Here is a 15,922-nt window from a genome sequence, read left to right as displayed (position 1 = left end):
ATGGCTGGTGCGGGAATCACGTACGCGACGCGGCTGTATACAGACCAGAAACTGCAGCAGGTTGTCGCGCAGAGCCAACAGGTTGTTGGCAAAGCTGCCGTTGGCGGCCCCTTCGACTTAATAGATCAGGACGGGAAGCGATACACGGACAAGGACCTGTTGGGGGAGTTCGCATTGCTATACTTCGGGTTTACGCACTGCCCCGACATTTGTCCCGATGAGTTGGAGAAGGTGTCGGAGGCCGTAAACCTCATAGAGAAATCTACTGGTGTTCAAATCCAGCTGGTGTTCATTTCAGTCGACCCCGAGCGCGACAAACCCCCGCTCGTGAAGTCCTATGTCAGCGAGTTCCATCCGCGGATGATTGGCCTCACCGGCGACCTGGATAACATCAAGAAGGTCAGCAAGTCTTACCGTGTCTATTACAGCAAGACGGGTGAGAGCGACGCCGACTACCTGGTCGACCACTCCATCATCCACTATCTTATTGACCCTGAGGGCGAGTTCGTGACTTTCTTTGGCAAGAATAGCGATGCGCAGCAGATTTCAAAGCAGGTGATTCAGCATCTGGCGAACTGGCAGAAGGAGCATCCTGGCTACCACCGCGGCAAGGTATTGGCTGCCACAACGCCCGCAACCGAAGGCGGCAAATGACGCGGCCTTAGTAAATTTGCATCGGAACTCCGGAAGATAGTAGCGGATGCTGTGCTGTTAATAACGCTATGGTCCAATGACCGAGGAGGGGAAACTGTTGCTCCTTCAATGGATGCCCCATGCATTCTAACTGCGGGACCCCGGAGGTTTCCCCATACCTGGGTTCCACGGCATCAACGGCTATCACAGGGGTCCCTCTTGCGTGTTGGGAGCAGCAGCCCCCTGTGCATATGTCGTCTTGTTGGCGTTAGGTAAAGACTGCGCGCCGGTAGGCACTCCTGCGTTACTCCATGTAGGCCTCAGTCCTTTCATTACCTGTGTGCATGTATAGTGATGGCGTACAATGTTTTCTACCAAACAGATACAAAAAGCGGATTCGTGGAGGAGGAATGAGCGCAGATGTGTTTAGGGTATACGGGTTAGGGTTCATTAGGTTCATTCTTTGCTTCATCCTGCCAACGATGCATGATATTTTTCTGTTTGCGCGTCTCTTGATGAGAAGTACGAGGAGAGAGCAATATTTTATTCCTACGCCATCAGACCTCAGCAAGAGCCAGCCAGGAACCAGGGCACAGTGAGCACAGTCGTTTCTGGTGTGTTGTTCTGACGTTTGTGGCAAGAGCAAAAAAACCAGCTGGCTGCCGCTGGCGTGCAGGTGGGCGGGATTATTTGGGTGTCTGTGTGTCTAACTTGAAGCGCTATGCCATGCTACGGAGCTTACCAAGACCGGCGATCCGGTCCTATGCACTGTAAGATAATATTTAACTGCCTGCAGCTCCTGCAACACACGGAACGCTACAGGGAAGCTGTCACTGCAGATTTGAGGCTCATACTAAATGCCAGTGAACGCCCGATGCAATTTGGGAAGATGTGTACAATACAACAGGCCCACACTCTGAAGGTGAAATGTTTGGGCCTGGGAGATCGTATGTTCTCTTTCTTCCCCAGGATTAAACCCGGACCACTTAACGCCAACGTGCCCAACCACCACAACCTTGTAAAAGCCCCAACGCCGCCGGCCTGCTCCCTCCGATTCATGCCTCTTGCCAGTCACTCAGCCGGTGCGTAACAGGTGCTAAGCCTGTACGTTACAGATGCTCAAGGCCTCGGGAAATTAGCATGGTTGTGAGGAACAGACGTGCATAAGTAAAACAAACGCAGGTCTGGAATGAATCCGTGTGTTAAGATTCCAAAACGATACAAAGAAAAAAAACTGCGTGTGATTCCGAGGTTACGATAGGAGGCCCAAGAAAAAACCTCATCGGTCAGATGTGGGAGCAGCTGACGACATTTTTGCGCTCTGCCACGTACATAACGACATGGACATATTACATGCTGTACAATGCCGTACAAAACTCCTTCTCCCCTCTCTCCTTGGCCAGAAGATCACCAGCGAACTCCAAACCCTACATCCACCTCACCTACGCCACGCGTTCCTCGCTTCAAAGCCCGAGCTCTCCATACCAACTGCCTTACATTCCTCCGCTCCGTTTTTGCCTTCCTCACAAACCCTTTCCTCCCCGCCCTTTGGCCCCCGCCCATTGCCCAGGGAGTTTACATCCCGGGTGGTTCAGCCGTCTTCCCCTAACCCTATCCAAGGTTCCTGTCCATGTCTGGAGGTTCCTTCCCATTCGTCCTCCTCCTGGAGAACCCAGCCCCCAATGCACATGATATGTGGGAAAGACACGGGCCAGACTTTAACCGCGCTTCTTTTCCCTGCGCCCCCGCCTCTGCTGGAGGAGTCGGTGGTCCCTCTGCACCCACTGCTGCTGTCTTTGTGCCAGTAGCAGCTGTTGCCGCAACCGCGTGGATGAACGGACTGTGAAGGGCGGACCGCCCCCAGCATAGCTCGCACAGGTCGCCCCAAAAGGCCGAAACCCGCAACTTGACCCGCGCCGTCTTCCCTACGATTGCAACGGCAGACGTAAAATGGCGGCAGTAGGACCAGGCACACCACCACAGGCCGCCGCCGCTGCAAAGAGACACGGTTCACTCCGCGCAGTCGCGGCTGTCACCGTCATGCCGTCACGGTTACCTCTGCACCACTTGCCGCCGCCACTGCAGTGGCAGCGGCGGCAGCCATCGCGCCTTGCAGCGCCTGCTTTGGTTTGGTGCATGCTTACTTTCAACCGAACTTCGGTTGAGGATCCAGGTTTGCCACCGTAGCGCGTGGTGAAGCAGCAACCAGCCGAATTCGCTTCAACGAGAATGGGCGAGACCCTAGACTACCGGTGGACGCCATTTCACGGCGCTGTACGGCACCCGAGGATGTCGTGACTGATACTGATGCTGTACTGCCGTAGTGGGATGACGGGCTAAGGGAGGAGGGAGAAAGTGGGTTCCTCCCCTCCGTATCTGCCATCGGTGCGTGCTCAAACTGCCTTTGCACCCCAATTGCAATGGGGGGCAACAGGCTACTGCTAGTGTTGCCGCCACCCCCCTCGCCACCACCGGTTGCTCCTATCATGGATGCGGAGCACTTCTGCTCCTCCTCCTCCTCCTCCATCGCCACCGCCTCCTTGTGCTCCGTGGGCTCCTCCTCTCCTGTCCTGTCCTTTCCCTCCTGCTCCTGACCCACGAAGGCCTCCCTACCCATAGCCACGGCTGCTGCCGCCGCCGCAGCAGCTAACTTACCGGCAGCGGTGGCGGTAGCATCCGCCGCTTCTGCGGCGGCAGCGGAATCACCAGGGAAGACTCCCGGACTGGCGCTCCCGAACTCCTTACCGGAAGCTGTTGTGGTGGTGTTGGCGATGGATGGGATCGTGTCAGGGGCCTCAGCCCAGGGACGGGTACCCGGGGCATTTCGTCGGGCTTGGACCTTAGGTGGCGTTTGGCAGGTTGCGGTGCTTCGTCGGTCAATAAAGGGAAACACGTAGCCCAGGCACTTGCGGGCACCACACCTAGGAATGCAAATGACAGGCGCGGTGCGTGAAAGTGGGTCGGGTTAGTGACTTTGGGTGGGTTGTAGGTTGGGTGGGGGGAAAGGAACGAACAAGCGGACCCATGCATGACACGACAGCGAACGCATGGGTACATATACGCAAGGTGGTGTAGTACCCGCGATGGGGCGGAGGCACGGTCGGTATCTGGAGGTTTAAGGTGGGCGGATGCGAAGGAGGCACATTGCTTGGCCCGTGGGTCAGGGGGCACCAGGTTCCTGCAGAGCTCCCTGTGTTGGTTTCTTGTTCCAGTGCAGATCAGGTCAGGTTAGCTCAACGAGGGTCAGTGCAATGGCAATGGCACTGGAAATCACCTGTCTATCTATCCACCCATCGTTCCAGCTCCCAGTCGCCCCATTCAACGCAACCCCCACCTGCACGGCACCAATCCCTCTGGGTGGACCTGTAACCTCGCCTTCTCCTCCTCGCTCCATCCCGCCTGGCGATGTCCACAAAAAAGGAGTCGGGAAACTAGAATAAAAACGGTAACCATAAGGCATGACTCATGCATTAGGATTCAAACGTGATTCTGTACGAGATCACTTGAACAGCACGCCCTGTTTTACAACTCTTCCTTGAAAACTTAAGCATTTTCATGCGGTAAGAACTGTTCTTTATGAACACGTTCTACGCAAGCTGAGCTACCTGATAACCAGGACTTGCGCCAACCCCTACCCCGCTAGTCCCAGCACCTAATCAGGCAACCCCTAACCCATCAACACCTGCCTCTCCCCGCTAACATTTCCCATCTCGCCCCACCTGGTAATCCAACGTCAGCTCCTCCCCGGCAGCGATATCCCGGGCAGTGCGCATCATGATGGTCATGTGGATGTCCTCCAGGCCACCTTAGGGAGCCAGCAGGGAGGGAGCGGGTAAAGGGGGAGAAAGGGAGAGGCGGGAGAAGGGATGAGGGGTGAAGGAACAGCTAGACACGCTAGAAATGCAGCGTGGAGACATGGAGGAAGGAGGACTACACTGAGGCGGAACTGCGTATGGTATCTCGAAGGGGCGCGGCAGGGAGACACGACACATACAACATCTCAAAATGAAGGAGCGTGTCCACTGACGGCGTCTAAACTCCAAACACCTGCCGGGCAGCTGTTCCGGGGAAGAGGCGGAGAGGCGTGGGCGGGAAATCAGGAATGAGCTGCCGGCGTAGAAGGGGGGAAGAAAAACGCCCGACAGGAACCTTGCTGCAGAGGAGATGGGCTAGGGAGGGAAAGCGAGGCAAGAGAAGCGGATGTCGCTCGGCCGATGCACGAAAGGGCGAACGGCCCAGACGGGGGTGCTGAGTGGCAGGACAAGGATTAGCAAGGCCGGCAGGGACCACAGGTGGAGCCATGGAAGGGACGAAAAAGGGCAGAATGGGAGGGACGGACGGAGGAGGGGAGGAAGGGCAAGTAGGATCCGGACAAAAAGGAAAGCAGCGCGGCATGCAGTGGTGCAACCTGAGCCGGGCGCCATATGGGGGCTAAAGGCGGCGGTAGCGGGTTTCATCCCACCCCTCTCACACGCATATGCATCCAGTCATCGCTCATACACATGTACACTGTGTTGGTTGATTGCCCACCTACCGATCCACTCACCACCGCGGGGTCCCCTACTCCCGCACACGCTATACCCTTACCCCGGCCCCGCCCTCAGGCCCCTTACCCCTTCATTGCACTCCCCCAAGCCCTATGACACCCCGCCCTTCATCCCCACATCTAACCCTCATTTAAACCGCCCACCCCCGGCCCACTCACCCACCCATGCACACCCACCCATGCACACGTTGACCGACACCAGGTTTGCGCCTTCACATAGGTGGTTTACGAAGCGAGCCACATTACCCAGCTGTGTAGCATCCACCACCACAGGAATGTAAGCCGACTCGCCGTCATCTTCAGCATCCCCACAAGCAGCGGCAGCAGAAGTTGCCCGGTCGGCGCGGCGTTTCCTGTCTCGGCCGCTGCTGGTCCCAACGCCACCGGCGGCACAGCTGACCTCAGTGACACCGCCGCCGGCGCTACTGCCATTGGCGCGCCGTGCATCCCTGTCGCTGGGAAGCTCGTACCGGTGACTAAGGTCGTACAGGTAATGCAACCCTGCTGGCTCATACACCTCCTCAAGCATCTCCGGCTGCATAAGATCGAGTACGGCATACAACACAGCGTTATACACCACATGCAGGTGGATCAATAAAAGAGACACATAGGGGCAGATAGATACATCCGTTTGTAGGAGGGAAGAACCCATGTGCATCTGCATGCAGATCTCAGGGCATTGTAACCTTTCCGTGATGGTTGAAGCGCTGCACGACCGAGTGGTGTGAGCGCGGGAAGCGCTGCAGCTCCGCCACCGCCACCATCGCTATCCCTTCCGTTATTACTGATGATGATGCCATGACACGGCTGCTGTCGCCGCCACGGGCTGCCCTGCTTGCCTCTGTCCTTCTTACCAATCTGGCAACTTGCTCGTGACGAGACGGACACCCTCACAACAGACATCAGGCATTATTGCTGGCAGCCTTATCACTTGATTCGACTGTCGCTACGGCTATTCCTCTGCAGTGTGCTTTCCCTCAGATTCCTTTGCTTGCTCCCTCCCCAGCTCTTTCTTCTCTCGGGGCTATCCCTCGTCTGGGCATATTCCTACCATACAAGTGTGAGCCCACCCAACCACTCCACCCCAAATGTGCAGTGGGCCCCCACCACTCCCCTGCACTCTTGCTGGGTCGCTCAAATCGTGATCTTGTCCAATCCGGATGCCTAGCCGTCCACTTTTTTACACCCGGCCACCCAACCCTTGACGGTACTGACATAGCGACTCATGCATTTGGCGTACATTCGTATACACACGATGGCTACCCCACCCCACGCGGCACCGTCACCCACCCCACCTCACCCCAACCCAGCACAACACAACACCCACTCAACCCACCTCGCCCCTGGGCAACCACACTCCCACGTACTCGAACAGGTAGGTGTCCGCGGGAATGGCCTCCCCCGCAAACACCCCCAGCTGGCCTGCGCCCAGCCGCTCCCCTGCCCGCACCTCCAACATGTACTGCACTCCATGCTCGCGAACATGACGAAGTGCCTGACGTGCCCTGATAGGCACAGGTAGATGGGTTGGTAGAAGTGAGTGGATGCGTTGCCTGGACGAAAACGAGTAGAGGGAAGCACGAAAGAGACAAGCGAAGCCAGGAGTGAGTGACCCAAATCGGGAAACAGAAGGATGGGCAAGAGGAGGAATACGCGGGGAGGAGAGAGGAGTGGAAAGGAGGACAATCCGCTGAAAGAAGAGGAAACGAAGGGGAGAGGCAAAAAGGTATAAAGGAAAGCAGAAAACGGATTGAAGACCAACAAATAGGGAAAAATGACAGCCAGTACGATGTGCTGAAAAAATCTGTCTGTCTGTCTGTCTGCCGGCGAGAACCCGTTTGCTCCGAGAACTTTGGGATTTGAGGTTTCGAGCTGGAGGGTGTGGCAGCCGGGGTGATGGTTTGGGACGGAATCGTACAGCAGCGGGGCAATCCAGGTCCACTGCTTCAACCCCTACCCACCTGCATAACCTGCCAGGGGTTCAGCAGTAGCAGCCCGCATAAAATGCATAGCTCAACGAAACTGCAACTTGAGCCCCTCTTCCGCGCCTGCCATCACCCCGAGTATAAGCGCTAATCCGTAAGATTTCATTCTCCACGGGATATCCTCCACGGCATCCTCGTAGCGGGGGGATGAAACCCTCTTGACCTCCTTCGCACTGTCCACACGCAACGTCTCAACAAGTGCGCAAGGAATGCTCTGCTGTTGTACATAATACCAGGGAAGCTTCTAGACTTATAATCGATCTGCAACTTAAACTTCCTCTCGAAATACTCCCAATCAGCAGTCCCGGAGTTGTCGACCCCTCCCACCACACCACACACACACATCCACTACCGCCCCACCTTGCCTCTATCTTATCACGCCTACCTGAGTTTCCCACACTCCCACGCGGCGCATTGGCACTCCCGCAGGAAGCCGTCGTGCAGGTGCGCCATCACCGGCTCCAAGGTGCCCTGTGTTGATTGGCGAGAGCGGCTGGTATGGTTGGATGCGTGTAAGGGCAAGCTACACAACGGGGCCATCCACGCCTCCATCTATCATCAGGCTCTCTTGGGGTGGGACACAACCTGAACGAACCCCCTGCCCAGGGCCACAGCCCTGCGTGAGGCGCTATATGACGTAGGTACGTGTCCCGCCTACATATGTGCTGCGGTAACTTTACATCCCTTCCTCCTTGCAGGAGGTATGTATGTATGTATGTGTGTATGTATGTGCGTATGTATGTGTAGATATGTAGATATGCATGCGTACACGTGTATATTCCTACATGTGTTATACACCTTGTAACCCTGGGGGGCCCCATACCTGGAGCCCTGAGGGGGCCAGGGGGCCGAAGACTCTACGTCCCAAATAGGTAGATATCAGATAGGTACGTATGTATATCTACAGTACACATGTACACCAGAAACACAGCCGCTGGTCCTCTCCCCAGTCAGCTGGGGTGTGGTAGGGGTCGATAATCCCTACGTCGTTATGTATGCTAGAGCGCAAAGATTCACTGGTGGACGCTGGTGTGCATCCATGTGCACTACATGCAATTATCTATCTGCAGCCCAGGTTGCTTTGTTAGTTGTCTCTTATACACACAGCGTCCCTGTATATGGCCGGGGCGCACGTTAGGTGCATACGCATGCGTCTGGACACGAAATACAGCATACAGGCAGCAGGACCAACAACTAGGAACTAGCAGCTTTGAAGCTGCTTCACCTCCATGCCTGCCTCCTTATTGGGCCTAACTGCCGAAAACCTGGCTGGCCTACGCAGAGATACAGTGATATCACGACTACAACAGGGTTTGCTACAGAAAGGTACCGATCAGCGGATGCAGATCCCTTGACATGCCCGGAATACATCAGGTACAAGTTGTTGGGCAGCATATCTATACACTATATGAAAACCCCCTTTGCGACTCGCTCTGCTGGCACGTCCATATCTCACGCTATTTACATCAATCCTGCTGTGCTATGAAGTAATTGGTCGTGCACGGAGGTCCCACTCACGTGTACGTTGTATGTAAGCAGGCTCACTAACTCAACTCTTTCTTACACAGGAACAAGTTACAAGCAAACTGATTCCAGACCCCACAACACATATACGATCATAGTTAACAACATATATGCATACATTCCCACAACATCCATGCGACGTGCACCTGTGCAGGTGAAGCAGCTAGCAACCAGCCCTCCCTCATCACCTGCAAGTCGTCCGGCTTACGCCACCAGGGCAGCATGGAGTACATGAACACCGTCTCCGGCAGCACTGACGTCACCTGGCAGCAGTGCAACTGCAGGGATGAGCTGCCACCAACCCAATCCCAGCCAGACTGCATCTTCCCTGGCGCCGCCGCGCCCCTGCACAGCGACGTGGAGCTGTCCCAGTAGCCCTGCAGCCTTACACGCGCCTCTCCCAAGGGCAGGCCGTCGGGTCGCCGGGGACCCAGGAGCCGCAAGTCCTGGCGCCAGGCCAACACGTCCTTGTCCTGGCGGGGAAAGGATGGTGGGGTGCAGAAAGAGGGCGATGAGGAAGTGGGCAAGACGGGAAAAGAAGAATCGAAGGGGTAAAAGGAGAAAGGGGATGACAGGGAGTCACAGAACGAGGAAAAGAGTACACAAGCATGAGGGGAAATGCGTCAAATCGACAGTTTTTCTTGGAAAGTGTGCGTTCATAGAGAACCAGGCGAGAGGACGAAGAAGAGTCGCGCTGAGCAAATGGTAAGCCAAAAGCGCGGTGTGGGGACACTGGGCCGACAGCAAATCAAGATTAATGCAAAAGGCACGAAAGAAGCCGGTGAAGGGAATCCCTATATCCTGTGTGGAGCTTGAGCTAGTTCGCCCACCCGGTCACGGTTGCGACGCTCGCCCAGGCGCCGTTTCCACCAGCCGTTGCACGGCTGGTCGGGCCGCAGGTCGCGTCCCGGTTTGTATGGCACAAAATATGCATAAAAGCACAGCTGACCCCCTCCCCGCCCTCCTCCTCCTCGCCCTCCTCCTCCATTCACAGGGTTCGTGGCGGCGACTCCTCCTCCCGGCTGCCCTATGGTGGACCACCACCCAACGCCAACACCATCCTCGCCTCCTGTTGCTGATGGAACTGGTGTCACCACCGCTGCCGCTGCCGAGTCCCCAGCCCCAACCCCGGCAACCATTGCCCCGGCAGCTGCCGCTGGACCTGCTCCAGCAGCTCCAGCCATCTGCACTGTCGCATTGCTCATTACTGTCGCAAGGGCCGTCCCCGCCTTCGCCTCTGCGGTAAGCGCCTGAGTCGGCAGCTGCTGGTCCCATATCGGCGTAGATGTCGGCATCGCAGACAGAGTAGGTGACACCGACACCGCCGCTGCGCCGGCACCACCCACACCGCCGTTCAGCCCTCTCCGTTGGCTTTCGTGCTGCTGCGGCGGCTGCCCGGAGGCCTCAGGGGGTGCTGTCGCCTCCAACCCCCCTGGAGCTGTGGGCGAGGGCGCCGTTCCCGCTGCCATCACCACCGTTGCCACGCATACGCCGCCCCCTGATACCATCCCCGCCTCACGAGGGCCACCCAGGCAGCTACTGGGGTCGCTGCTGGGCTGGTAAGGACGACAAGAAGGATACAAGATCTCCTGTTGCTGCTGGTGATGATGGTGTTGTTGATGGTCTTGGTGAGGAGGACGGCTGTGGTGGTTATTGATGTTCGGGTCCCCGGTCGGATTGGTGAGAGATGCCTGCGGCTGAGCAGGAGCCGACATGGAAGAGCGCAATGGAGGAATGTCCCCTCTACTTGCTCCCGCTGCTGGTACTGCTGCCGCCATAGGCGGTTGGTAATGGTGGGTCTGCCTGTGGGCGGCCACTAAGAGCATCTGCAATGCGAGGAGGGGTGGGCAAACGACACACACACACACACACAAATGGATGGCCAAGTTGGGATTGCAAATGTGGGAAGGCTGCAGGATTCTCCAAGGGTAGCTTCAAGATAAGAAAAAGGGGGCCGGCATGCAGCAAGACAGAGTGAGCAGGAGGACTTCCGCTCACGCGGGAAGCACGCACCTCCATGGACCCAGCAAATAAGACAGCACTGCATGAACGCGCATGGACCCTCGTTTCCCATGGCTCAAAAAGTACGGTCCAACGTCCCCCGGTCCAGCAGTCCCCGCCGGCTGTGGCTCCCGGCTCCGAGCTAGAAATCCCAGCCCTAGTGTTCACACTTGCAAACGATTGTGAGGAGCTTTATAATCCAGATCGCGAGGGTGGTACATGAATCGCTTCACATGAATCGCTTCGCTTGATCGCTTCTACCTCGTGGCACGCTTCTTGGTCTCACCACTACTTGTAGGTTTGGAGTGGAGGCCGCCGTTACAACCTTGAGCGCTAGGCCCTGGGCCAGGCAGCGCGCGTGCAGCGCCGCGAATGCCGTACGACTGCTGAGCAGCCCCTGTGGCAAGTAGACTAGATGCGGAGGGTGCTCCGGGGGCGGGAGCGGCCTGGCGGTGTCGTACTGCCAGGGCACCTCGCTGTGCCTCATGCCTACAAATGTGCACATGTGGCTTATATGGGATATGGGAGTAATAAGGTAGGGGATTCTGGTATGTGCGATATGCAAAGCGCTGTAGTGCCGACATCCAACACACGAGGTGCCCACATGGGTATGGGAGGCGTTAGGGGAACTCCCGATAACCTATATGTCAGCCAGACGGGGGACCCCCCATGGAAGGAAGAAGTTCTCCCATGTTCGGGTGTACTCAGCTGGTGATGAAGACATGGGGAAATGACGGTAGGGACAAAATCGCCAGAGGAGGTTGAGGACAAAGAGGCCCGGAGTGTTCTCAAAGGAGACCGTGCATGTGAGTGTGGCCGTATCATTGCATCTTCTTCCTTCGTGGAGACATGCACGCATGTCACATGTAAGGGTTGAAGAGATGGGGGGAATACAAGAACCATTTGATAGCGGCGTGTTTAAGGCCGCGGTGGTGGCCGCGGAGGTTGCGAACGCAGTAAGGACTACACCGGGGTAGGGAACATGCACGGTAAGCTAGTATTAAACTGGGCCAAGAGTATGATTCCTCGTTTCTTTCGGTTGACCAGCTGAAGCTGGCGAACCTTATCCACAGTATCCGGCTAAGGAGGGTCTCAACTAGCGGGGGTAGTACGCGCACTGCTACGGCATAACAGTCTGGACAGTCAGTCGGTTAGTTCGACGTAATATACCTTTGGAACGATAGGATATCATAGTTTTTCTTATGGGCTTAGACGATATCCATCTATTTTGGACAGCTTTTGGGGCCCCCCTCGTATGTGCCCGTCACGCCTTTGGAGGGTAACGCAGCAACATGGTGTTACTCTTATCTTACTTTTGCAACATGTAGAGTACACATAAGTTTTTCTGACTGTTATAACCTACGAACGCGCATGCAAAACTAAAAGCCTTTCCAAGCTAGCCTAAAAACGTCCTTAATAGCCTGGATTTTCGTACAATATTTCCGAAGTTTTGGAGTGGTCAACACACGGTAGTTTAAGAATTCTGAAGCCGTCCGCAGGCGGCTAACCTATGTTATTAGATTGCGAGTTCAACAACTGCTGCAGACAACTAGGTGCCAAACCAGGGTGCCGCAACCGCCCTTCGATAGTCGCTCACGGCACAGGCAAGTCGGGGTTGGGGAGCAACTCTATGATTCCATTGCACAGCCTGCGTAACATGTTGCTGGAACAACAGGAGCCGAAATGTCGGTGAAACCCGACGGGAAAGAAACACAGCCTCCCAAGAATGTAAGCAAAACACTACCCTAGGTTATCTGCTGTAGACCAGAGCCTTATTCCGTTCCAGGCTGAAGAGGGGAGTTTCGCCATCACAGTTTCAAGGTGTTATGCAGTCCTGCTGCAAGGGGCCACCCAGCTAAGGTGTCAGCGGTCCCCAGAAAAATACTCATGAATGGATGGATGGAGGAAGGAGAAATATGACTGCCTTATAACTGTGCCGCCTGATATGAGTTATCCTGCATGCTGCCCCATTAAATGTCCGTCGATCGGTGGCTGGGGAAATGGGGGAATGGGCAGATGAACCGGCGTTCTGTCACCACGGAATGGATACCCGTGGCAACTGTGAGATTACGCATGCTGGTGTTCTAGTTGTGCCACACGAAGCAAGGGGGCTCCAAGCGCATCTGCGAGACAATCCACCGTCTTACTACTGTCACTGCTAATGCAGCAGTTTCGCTGTTTCCTGGAAGTGAAACTTAAGAGTAGCGACCACAAGTTGCCTCAAGACGATTTGGTGGGTGTGTATGAATGATGGCAAGCGAATTCGTTTGCATTTTTCTGGTGCTCCTGTTTCCCCCAGGCCTTCTGTAGAAGGCACGGCATTCCAACCACCAGGGCACGCCGATGGTCATAACCAGAAGAATGTATCCAGTTAAAAAGACCAACACCCCGATTTCGAAGTTGGAAGTGAAAGTAGTGCGGAGGGCAACTGACAGGATATAAACTAACAGATAGGTTGCCAAGGACGCAAATCGGATTGCCCTCTAACGCCCCAGTGAAAAGTAGCCTACCTGGCACCGCGCAAGGCAGCTCGTTGAAAGTTAGCCAGCAAGGCGAAATGCAAGAGGCAGTGTCCGCGACGCATGACACCAATGGTGAAGTCGCAAGTTTGATGGAGCCCCAACCTTTTTCCTTGATAATATTAGGCCATGTCACCTGGTCCATTTTAGTGATAGATCCTCCGATGGATTAAGCTCTAAGATAAAATGACCGCGACGCGAAGCGGGTCAAGCCGCTTCTCATCTCTCTTTAGCAAAGGAGCTAGTCGGTAACCACAAAACGTGTTTGTTTACATCGTGCTTAGTCCTGGGGCCTCAAACGCTGGCGATTGTTCATCTCGAGTTGACGCGTTAGAGCTGCACTTGATTACGTTCATCCTGTACAATCAGTCGGTCTAAGATTAAAGCGTACTCAAGCGTTTCAACTGGAGGTTGGTCAGCCAGCAGAACGGCCGGTTGACTTGAATTCGGTAAGGCGGTGCCGTACGATACGTTGCCGTTTACACCATTGGCGGATTTGGCCGTGCCATCCTATGTGTTTATGGACAACCTGCTCTTCGCCGTACTGAAAATGGCATCATCGGTCCCTTACTATTCTTCTTCCTGAGGATTCGAGGTGAACACCCTGCGCGTGGCATGTATGTGTGTATGTATGTGTGCACAACATATATGACATAACATAACATAGAGGATTAAGAGTGTGGACCGTGCAGTTAGCATCCGCTATGCACATACCAGGGCGGGCTCTATATGGAAGTAATACCGCATGCGTCGACTATTGCACAGCTGCATGTCGCTTGCAAGCGCGCAGGGGTAGCTATGCGATATACGTACAGCTGCAAGAATTGATGGTTGTCAGCAATCCCATAGAGCTATGGAGACCTCCCCAGGGATAGCTAGCCTAGCCGACTGGGGGGACGACTGTTCTATAGTGGGTATATTACGATGTTTGGGTATTTGGGTGTATTACGATACATCGTGCTCAGGTCTCCCAGTCTTGGCTGCTGTTCCAATCTTGTCCGGTGCGGTTTCTGTTGTGCGGGAGGTGGCAGGCCTCGCGACCGATGGTCATTCTGGTGGGAGGAGGCAGCACCCACAGTGACCTGAGATGGACTACTGTAGGTCGAGGACGCACTCAACTGGAGGGGGGGAATAATGTTGTGCATCCTGGGCGCATCACGGGATCTGAGACCCGCCGATTGGTACTTTTCTGTAGTCGTGATACGACAACTTTTTACATAGCCTAATAAGGAGGTCAAAATGCTCCCCAATAAGTTGCTCTGGGACCGACCATAAAGCCGCCAAAAATGCTGTTTAATCGGAAGATTTCGCCCCCAAAGGCGCCTGCACGGTGCACATCAATTTACAGGACTCCTGCACTCCCTAGGGAGGCTAGTTCATGGCGCCACAGCCGCACGCAAAAGTGATTGCCTCTGAGTGTCCGGCTCCACCCTGAACGACCGCTGTCGTGCCACCGTGGTGAAAATCATGTGGTGCAGGTCGGCTCAGATGTGTGAAACAGGGGGGTGTATCTTCGCCCGTGGCAGCTACCCTGCGAAACCCTGCCTTCCCCGGTATTTCGGGGCACCATCATCCAGTCACCCTAGTCAACTTCTCAGTGGATCGCTCAGGTTCCGCACCCACCACCAGCGTCCAACGGAATCTGCCGGGTCGACAGCGGCCCAACTCCGTTCCTGGTCGGCTCGCGGGTTAACTTTATCCCAGGTCACCACCATCCATCGACTAGGACACGCAATGCCTTCCACCATCGGAAGGACTTTTGACCCTAATGGGTACCGATCCCGGGATCTCCCGGGGCAATGGTCGCGTCTTACCAGTAGCGCCAAACCCTCAGATGTTGGCCTCCTTGGACAGTTTCTGCAGTGTAGCAAGGAAGGTCTTGTACAGGCATAGCATTGATAGTTGTGGGAAGGGGAGCCGGACCTCCACCATGCAGTTGTGATGGCGGTTGACGGCTCACAGAAGGGCCCACATGCACCCTCCATTTCTACTTCCACCATACCTCGGCATGTGATTACGCAAGGCTGTGTCGATAGCGCCCGGCACAGAGAAGCTGCACGAGCAGGTCAACCGGGTAGCATGGTCTGCCGACACGATCCTGCCAATGGTGACGACCGCGCCCTTGCAGTGCTGATCCGTTTTGCTCTTAAACAAGATGGTCTCGACCGATCAGTGTAAACGTGGAGCTTACGTGTGCGGAGAAGCACATGCCGCAGGTCGTCAAACTGCAACAGCCCGCAGAATACCAGAACAGTTCCTGTCATGACCATCCTAGTGAGGAGGTCCACACCTGATTGATGTCGTTCTCCACCAACTTCGTTACCTCGGCCGGTGTAGCCACACCCACGTTGCACTGCACCACGACTGGTGTTCTGCATGCAACCTCCCGAAGCTCCAGCAGAGATGTCCGCAGCACACAGGGATGGACGACCTGCCCAGTCATGCAGGGCGGACAGAGCCACACTGGCCCTGTCGACTGGCTTAAGCCCTATAACATAGGGCCTATATTCCGCCTTGCCAGAACACAATGACTTGAGTGCCAAGGTCAGAAATTAGTGTAATGAGTGTACAGCGTGAAGTACATCATCAGCCCCTTGTGATGCCCCTCTGGAGAAGTGACGCAGAAGTTCCCCTTCAGCTCCTGCAGTGGAATGCCAAAGCTGTGCACATTTGCCATGGCAAGGGCCTAGGGCCCGCCTTGAAAGCCGCATCCA

At 55.5% G+C, this 15,922-nt stretch overlaps 3 protein-coding genes across 3 annotated transcripts; 1 reads left to right on the top strand and 2 right to left on the bottom strand.

Moving 5' to 3' along the window:
• VOLCADRAFT_93834 (uncharacterized protein) lies at nucleotides 1-654 on the top strand (the record flags this gene model as incomplete). Its single annotated transcript, XM_002953127.1, has 1 exon — nucleotides 1-654. The coding sequence occupies one exon, from the start codon at nucleotides 1-3 to the stop codon at nucleotides 652-654; it is 654 nt and encodes a 217-aa protein (XP_002953173.1).
• Nucleotides 655-1,190: 536 nt separating this feature from the next.
• Nucleotides 1,191-13,353, bottom strand: VOLCADRAFT_93833 (uncharacterized protein; the record flags this gene model as incomplete). Its single annotated transcript, XM_002953055.1, has 14 exons — nucleotides 1,191-1,298; nucleotides 1,376-1,432; nucleotides 2,419-2,558; nucleotides 2,884-3,318; nucleotides 3,379-3,554; nucleotides 3,968-4,032; nucleotides 4,353-4,438; nucleotides 5,339-5,714; nucleotides 6,516-6,684; nucleotides 7,550-7,635; nucleotides 8,877-9,161; nucleotides 9,519-10,514; nucleotides 10,976-11,178; nucleotides 13,200-13,353. 14 exons carry the CDS (start codon nucleotides 13,351-13,353, stop codon nucleotides 1,191-1,193), a joined length of 3,336 nt encoding a protein of 1,111 aa, XP_002953101.1.
• A 1,231-nt stretch (nucleotides 13,354-14,584) lies between these two features.
• VOLCADRAFT_93832 (uncharacterized protein) lies at nucleotides 14,585-15,651 on the bottom strand (the record flags this gene model as incomplete). The annotated part of the gene is made up of 4 exons (XM_002953054.1): nucleotides 14,585-14,650; nucleotides 15,023-15,065; nucleotides 15,211-15,368; nucleotides 15,499-15,651. The coding sequence occupies 4 exons, from the start codon at nucleotides 15,649-15,651 to the stop codon at nucleotides 14,585-14,587; spliced, it is 420 nt and encodes a 139-aa protein (XP_002953100.1).
• Nucleotides 15,652-15,922: the final 271 nt, after the last annotated feature.

This window comes from Volvox carteri (assembly GCF_000143455.1).
Source record: "Volvox carteri f. nagariensis unplaced genomic scaffold VOLCAscaffold_34, whole genome shotgun sequence".
Lineage (NCBI taxonomy): Eukaryota > Viridiplantae > Chlorophyta > Chlorophyceae > Chlamydomonadales > Volvocaceae > Volvox > Volvox carteri.
The sequence above is the reverse complement of the archived record's forward strand: the minus strand, read 5'-3'. Positions and strand labels throughout refer to the sequence as shown.